Source organism: Haematobia irritans, chromosome 1, assembly GCF_050003625.1.
Source record: "Haematobia irritans isolate KBUSLIRL chromosome 1, ASM5000362v1, whole genome shotgun sequence".
NCBI lineage: Eukaryota > Metazoa > Arthropoda > Insecta > Diptera > Muscidae > Haematobia > Haematobia irritans.
In genome coordinates this window covers 43732738-43739847 of record NC_134397.1, presented here as the reverse complement: position 1 = coordinate 43739847, position 7110 = coordinate 43732738, and the positions used below count along the sequence as shown (strand labels likewise).

Sequence of the window (7110 nt, the reverse complement as noted above, 5' to 3'; positions counted from 1 at the left end):
TGAAATTTGGTACGTGGTGTTAATATATGGCCTCAAACACCCATGAAAAAATTGGTCGAAATCGGTCAATAATTGTATATAGGGCCCATATAAACCGATCCCCAGATTTGACTCCGGAGCCCCTTGGAAGAGCAAAATTCATCCGATTCGGTTGAAATTTGGTACGTGATGTTAGTATATGGTATCCACCAACCATGCAGGAATTGCATAGCCCCCATATAAACCGATCCCCAGATTTGATCTCCGGTGCCTTTTGGAGAAGCAAAATTCATCCGATCTGGTTGAAATTTGGTACGTAGTGGTAGTATTTATATGATATTTAACAACCATGCCATAAGTGGTCCACATCAGTCCATAATCATATATAGCCCCCATATAAACCGATCCCGAGATTTGGTTTTGGATCCTCTTGGAGAAGCAAATTTCATCCGAGTCATTTGAAATTTGGTACATTGTGCTAGTATATTGCCGTTAACAACCATGCCTTACTAGGTCCATATCGGTCTATAGTTATATATAGCCCTCAGATCAATCGATCCCCAATCACACAAAAATTGGTCCATATCAAGTTCATAATTCTATATAGCCCCCATATAAGCGACCCCCATATTTCAATTCTGGCTCTCTAAGTACCGTGCAAAAGTCCATGTCGATTCATAATTATTTGTAGACTTACCTATACATAACTTTTTTGTCTAATATATACCACGTATGGACTAACTCACAATTTAGAAAATGATGTTAAGGAGTTTTAAGATACCACAACCCAAGTAATTCGATTGTGGATGAACATAAGATTCGGCCCGGCCGAACTTACGGCCGTATATACTTGTTCAAAATTTTCCGGCTCCGACTCCGACTCCGGCTCCGACTCCGGCTCCGACTCCGGCTCCGGCTCCGGCTCCGACTCCGGCTCCGACTCCAGCAAAATCTTCAGACTCAGACTCCAAGACTACGACTCCGGCTCCGGCTCCGACTCCACAGCCCTGGTTGCGATACCCATCAGCCACCCTGAATATACGAGTTTTCTTATCTATTTCTTTTTTCGAAAGTTAAAACCACTTTTTTTAATTCATTGCTTTAATTTGGTTTTATATTTAAAAATTTGTTTATATTTTTTTTGTGGCAAGAAGGCTTTACAATGTCAAATTTTTTATGCACAGAATAATGAAAAGTTGTAAGGTTTTCCAAAAGCAAAACTCTTCCTGCAAGTTTTAGATAATTCTTGTTTGTTGTTGTTTTTTTTTGCGTCCAATCACCAATAATGATAGTAACAGTAAATGTAGAAATAAAATTCCATATGCTTCATAAGTTAATCCATTCGTTCAAGTTCCTACTATCCTAGATATTTTCCATATCATCACGATTATCACCATCTTGTGGCTGTTGACCCATATAACGATTGGCCTCTTGCAATTGCATTTGTTGACGTTGACGATTTTTCTGACGGAATATTTCCTTGCTAGCCTCTTTAATGGCCTCATAGATTTTAGCTTGGGACATAATTTGTTTTTGGACATTTTCCACAGCAGGTTCAGCATTGATGTCAATCAAATCGGACAGACCCTCGGACATATAGTCATTGCTATACATTATGGGTTTATCACCCTCAAGATCATTACGTTTTATAACCGGATAGGGGGGATGGGAAGAGGTACGTTTTTTACCACAACCTAAGTGAAAGAGCAAAGGTGGGAAATGAAGTTAATGAGGCAATCATATCTTCTATCAATGTTATTGAAATAATTTTAAATAATAAATAAATAAAAAAAATCTTAAAAAAAACAAAGTTTAATTGAATATAGCATAGAAAAAAAAATTACCTGTGAAAGCATTACAAAATGGACGTTTCTCATATTTCCATTGGATAATGCCACTCAATTTATGCTAAATTTTTTAAGAAAATATAATTAATTAATTAAGAATTTTTGTATTTCACAAGACCTTACATTTTTCGAATCCACTTCAGCCTGGACCAATTGAAGCCACAGATGGACACTTAGAAGCCACATTAATAAAACAGGTCTCAAAGTCATTATTCACAATTACTGCTCACTGAAAATTTCTGAAATTTTATGATTTTTAATCCGACTTGGATCTTTGGTTTATCCGTTTCCTCTGGTTTACAAAACAACTCAAATTCTAAGTGATGATGATGATGACCGTTTCGCACAACGTCTCCAGGCCAATTGAATGAATTCACAAGGCACCAGTGCATCTTATTATTTGTATTTTGGCCTTTGATTTGTGACCAACTGGTGTTTTAGCTTCAAATGCTCGGTTAGTTGACCTTTCCAACGTTGCGTGGGTGTGTCTTACCACCGCAGCTTCAAATGCGTTTGAAGCCCAGTTATTGGTCTTGAACTCCTGCAGCGAGTGTAAAGTGTTTTGGTGGTCATTTTGGTTGGTGGTAATTGCTTTTTGTGTTTTATTTTTCTTCTTGCTCCCTTTTTGTTATTTTTCCTTTCCTCTTTCGTCGTAACCTTGTATCCGAGTCTTAGAATTTCCCGTATGCCTTAAAAGTCCACATGTTGTGCTAGTTGATGTGAGTGTTAATGTCCTGGGTATCAATAACAGAATATTTCTTAGCATAGGTCAAATTGGAGTTTACTTTAAAGTCAAGGCGAGTGTTAAATTTGAGGACGTTTTTTTTTTAATTATAAAAGTTTTAAAAGTTTTGAAAGAATTGTTTTTATATAAACATTTTTTTAAAAAATTTTTTTCAAATATGGCTTTAATTGGAAATAATTTTGTTTAATTAAAATGTCAAGAAATTATAATTACTTTCGAATAAATTAATGTTCGATAAAAATCACTCCTAGAAATTGAATATTGGAAATTATATATTAATGTACTGGTATACGAATATCCCACGAGATTTCCAAATTAAAATCTACAAAAATATTATACTAAAAAAAATATTTTTAAATGTTATATTTGTAAAAGTTTTTCCTCATTTAATTTAAAATCTTTCTTTTTTATACTTTCTTTCTTCTTCCTTTTTTAAACAAAATCAATAGTTTTTTAATTAGATTTTTTTCAACTAAAATAAAAATTAATGTCTAATAAAACAAATATAATTAAATTAAATTTTGAAATACGTAAAAAATTATTTCTGTTTTATTCAATTAAAACATTAGTTAAATCAATCAATATAATTATACCAATCTTTTTTTTTAATTTTAAAAGCTTTGGAAGAAATGTTTTTTAAATACACTTTTTTTTAATAATTTTTTTCTCAAATATAGCTTTAATTAGAAATATTTTTTATTTAATTAAAATGTTAATGGTGATAATTAATTTATTAATCAAGTTAAAGTTACCCAGCAAAAAAAATTGGAAGTTGTTCCACAAACATTTCTTTTAAAGCCCATACCAGAATCCCCCATCGAGTTTTTTCAACTTCCGATGCAGTCCTTTTGGACAAGTCCACAAACATTTCTTCTAAAGCGCATCGTGGGATCCCCCAATAATTTTTTTCCACTTCCGATGCAGTCCTTGTGGACAAGTATTGGAAACGCAATCAGGCTATTTTAAGTGCAAATTTTGTAAAATTAAATTTTACAAAAAAATAGAAGACTAATAAAAAAACTTAAAAAAAAAATTGAAATTAGTAAAAAAAAAAGTTAAAAAAAATAAATTTCATCCGCGCTGAACATGTGCCGTTTGACTTTTTCGCTTCCATGGAAGTTCTTTTGAGAAGATTTTGCAAATTACGAGAATTTTTAATATTTTTGTTGATTTTTAAATAATGGAAAAAATATATTTATACGAAAATATAGGCCGAAAATAAAAAATAAAAACGATGCATGGCATAAAAAATATTTTTTTTTTAAATATTTGATAAAAAAATTGCCGCTGGTGAGATTTGAACCGGCGTTTCTTATTTTTTCGTTCATATTAATAAAGAACATCTCGAGAAGCAATTAGAATGTTATTCCTTGGTGTCGTATTATGATCATATCACAAACATTTGAATAGACTTTTCGACGCTTTATGTTCAATGGCGTTTGTGGCTGAGTGTGCTAAGGTGTTCTGTTATCATGCCAGCAAACCCAGGTTCAACCACTGGTCGGAGCGAAAAAGTTTTTTAAATTGTAAAAAATTAGATAATAGGAAAATAATTGTGTAATAAAACATATGGATGGAAAACAAGTATATACAGCACTAAGTTCGGCCAGGCCGAATCTTAAATACCCACCACCATGAACCAAATATTAGGGTTTCCTTTGAAATTTCAGGAAGGCTTGAGGACTTGAGGACACTTCCCGAAGATAAATTTAAAGATTTCACCTATGAGGACTATATCAGATTCTGGATTTATAAGAACCATTTTTGTTTGAGTTTTAGAAGAATCATTAACATCTCTTGTAAGTGTGCAAGAAAATTATAAAATAACGTCTTGATTTGAAATCTTAAATCTGTAGATTTTCACCCGAGAAGTAAAATCTGGAAATTTTACATTGAGTTTCAAGCAATTTTTATGATCAGTGCGACTTCTATACCCTCAAGAAGTGAAATCGGTCTATATGGAGGCATTACCAAATGGACCGATAAAAACTTAATCCGATACACGTTTTTGTGAGCCTAAAATACCAGAATATTTACAATTCCAAGCAAATCGGATAAAAACTACGGTTTCTAGAAACCCAAGGAGTTAAATCGGTAGATCGTTCTTATGGGGGCTATACTAAAATATGGACCGATACTCACCGTTTTCGACACACCTCTTTATGGCCCGAAAATACCTGTAGACTTCGGCTTCTAGAAGCCCAAGAAGTAAAATCGGGATATCGGTCTATATGTGGGCTATACCAAAACATGGACCGATACTCACCATTTGTGGCACACCTCTTTATGGTCCTAAAATACCTATAAATTTCCAATTTCAGCAAATTGTATTTAAACTACAGATTCTATAAACCTAAGATGTAAAATCGGGAGATCGGTCTATATGGGGGCTATACCAAAACATGGAACGATACGGACCATATGTGGCACACCTTTTGATGGTCCTCAAGTACCTCTAGATTTTCATTTTCAAGCATATTGGATAAAAACTACGGTTTCTATAAGCCCAAGACCCCAAATCGGGAGGTCGGTTTATATGGGGACCATACCAAAACATGGACCGATGCTCACCATTTTTGACACACCTCTTTATGGTTCTAAAGTAACTCTCGATTTCCAATTTCAGGTAAATTGGATAAAAACTGCGGTTTCTATAAGACCAAGAAGTAAAATCGGGAAATCGGTCTATATGGGGGCTATACCAAAATATGGACCGATACTCACAATTTTTGGCACACTTCTTTATGGTCATAAAATAACTCTAGATTTCACATTTCAGGTAAATTGGATAAAAACTACGATTTCTATAAGCCCTAGACCCCAAATCGGGAGTTCGGTTTATATGGGGACTATATCAAAACCTGGACCGATATAGCCCATCTCCGAACTTGACCTGCCTGCAGACAAAAGACGAGTTTGTGCAAAATTCCAGCACGATTGCTTCATTATTGAAGACTGTAGCCTGATTACAACAGAGAGACAGACAGACAGACGGACATCGTTATATCGTCTTAGAATTTCTCCCTGATCAAGAATATATATACTTTATATAGTCGGAAATCGATATTTCGATGTGTTACAAACGGATTGACAAACTTATTATACCCCCGTCACCATTCTATGGTGGTGGGTATAAATATGGGAAACATTTAAATCTGAAACAATTTTAAGGAAACTTCGCAAAAGTTTATTTTTGATTTATGGTATTAGATTTATATGTATTAGAAGTTTAGGAAAATTAGAGTCATTTTTACAACTTTTCGACTAAGCAGTGGCGATTTTACAAGGAAAATGTAAATCAGAAAAACATATATATGGGAGCTATATCTAAATCTGAACCAAATTTGGCACGCATAGCAACAATGCTAATTCTATTCCCTGTGTAAAATTTCAACTAAATCGGAGTTCAAAATTGGCCTCGGTGGTCATATGAGTGTAAATCGGGCGAAAGCTATATATGGGAGCTATATCAAAATCTGAACCGATTTCAACCAAATTTGGCACGCATAGCTACAATGCTAATTCTACTCCCTGTGCAAAATTTCAATTAAATCGGAGTAAAAGATTGGCCACTGTGGTCATATGAGTGCAAATCGGTTGAACGATATATATGGGAGCTATATTTAAATCTGAACCGATTTCAATCAAATTTGCACATTTGACTATACTACTAATTGTACTCCTAGTGCAAAATTTCAACCAAATTCGGCCAAAAATCTGGCTTCTGGGGCCATATAAGTCCATATCGGGCGAAAGATATATATGGGAGCTATATCTAAATCTGAACCGATTTCTTCCAAAATCAATAGGGTTCTATTCTGACCCAAATTAGGAACATGTGACAAATTTGAAGGCGATTGGACTTAAATTGCGACCTAGACTTTGATCACAAAAATGTGTTCACAGACAGACGGACAGACGGACATGGTTATATCCACTCAGGGACCCACCCTGAGCATTATTGCCAAAGACACCATGTGTCTATCTCGTCTCCTTCTGGGTGTTACAAACATATGCACTATCTTATAATACCCCGTTTCACAGTGTGGCGCAGGTTATAATTAATTGAAATTTGCTAATGAAATCAATTATTTTTTTAATCAAGAATTTTTTCTATGCCCAATTAAAACTGTGATTGATACTATTTTTTCGTGATTGAAGACATTTCAATTAAAAAATTAATTGGATCAATTAATTTCGTGATTGAATCAGACAATTTTTTTTTGTGTGTGTAATGCAACCAGTATCATTATAACGATATAAAGGGTGATTCTTTTGAGGTTAGGATTTTCATGCATTAGTATTTGACAGATCACGTGGGATTTCAGACATGGTGTCAAAGAGAAAGATGCTCAGTATGCTTTGACATTTCATCATGAATAGACTTACTAACGAGCAACGCTTGCAAATCATTGAATTTTATTACCAAAATCAGTGGCAGAAAATCCGCTTTTTTATCGACAAATTTTGTTCAGCGATGAGGCTCATTTCTGGTTGAATGGCTACGTAAATAAGCAAAATTGCCGCATTTGGAGTGAA

At 34.2% G+C, this 7110-nt stretch overlaps 1 protein-coding gene across 1 annotated transcript; it reads right to left on the bottom strand.

Annotated features, from left to right (window-relative positions):
- Positions 1-1068: 1068 nt before the first annotated feature.
- CCAP (Crustacean cardioactive peptide) lies at positions 1069-2545 on the bottom strand. Its single transcript, XM_075310123.1, has 3 exons — positions 1950-2545; positions 1824-1887; positions 1069-1673 (listed from the first exon to the last, which is right to left on the bottom strand). The coding sequence occupies exons 1-3, from the start codon at positions 2034-2036 to the stop codon at positions 1342-1344; spliced, it is 483 nt and encodes a 160-aa protein (XP_075166238.1). The 5' UTR covers positions 2037-2545; the 3' UTR covers positions 1069-1341.
- Positions 2546-7110: the final 4565 nt, after the last annotated feature.

Coding starts and splice junctions, on each gene's coding strand:
- CCAP (XM_075310123.1), bottom strand. CDS start 2,036: ATGACTTTGAGACCTGTTTTATTAATGTGGCTTCTAAGTGTCCATCTG. Junction 1,888..1,949: donor CTGAAGTGGATTCGAAAAAT/GTAAGGTCTTGT, acceptor TAAAAAATTTAG/CATAAATTGAGTGGCATTAT. Junction 1,674..1,823: donor ATTTTGTAATGCTTTCACAG/GTAATTTTTTTT, acceptor TCTTTCACTTAG/GTTGTGGTAAAAAACGTACC.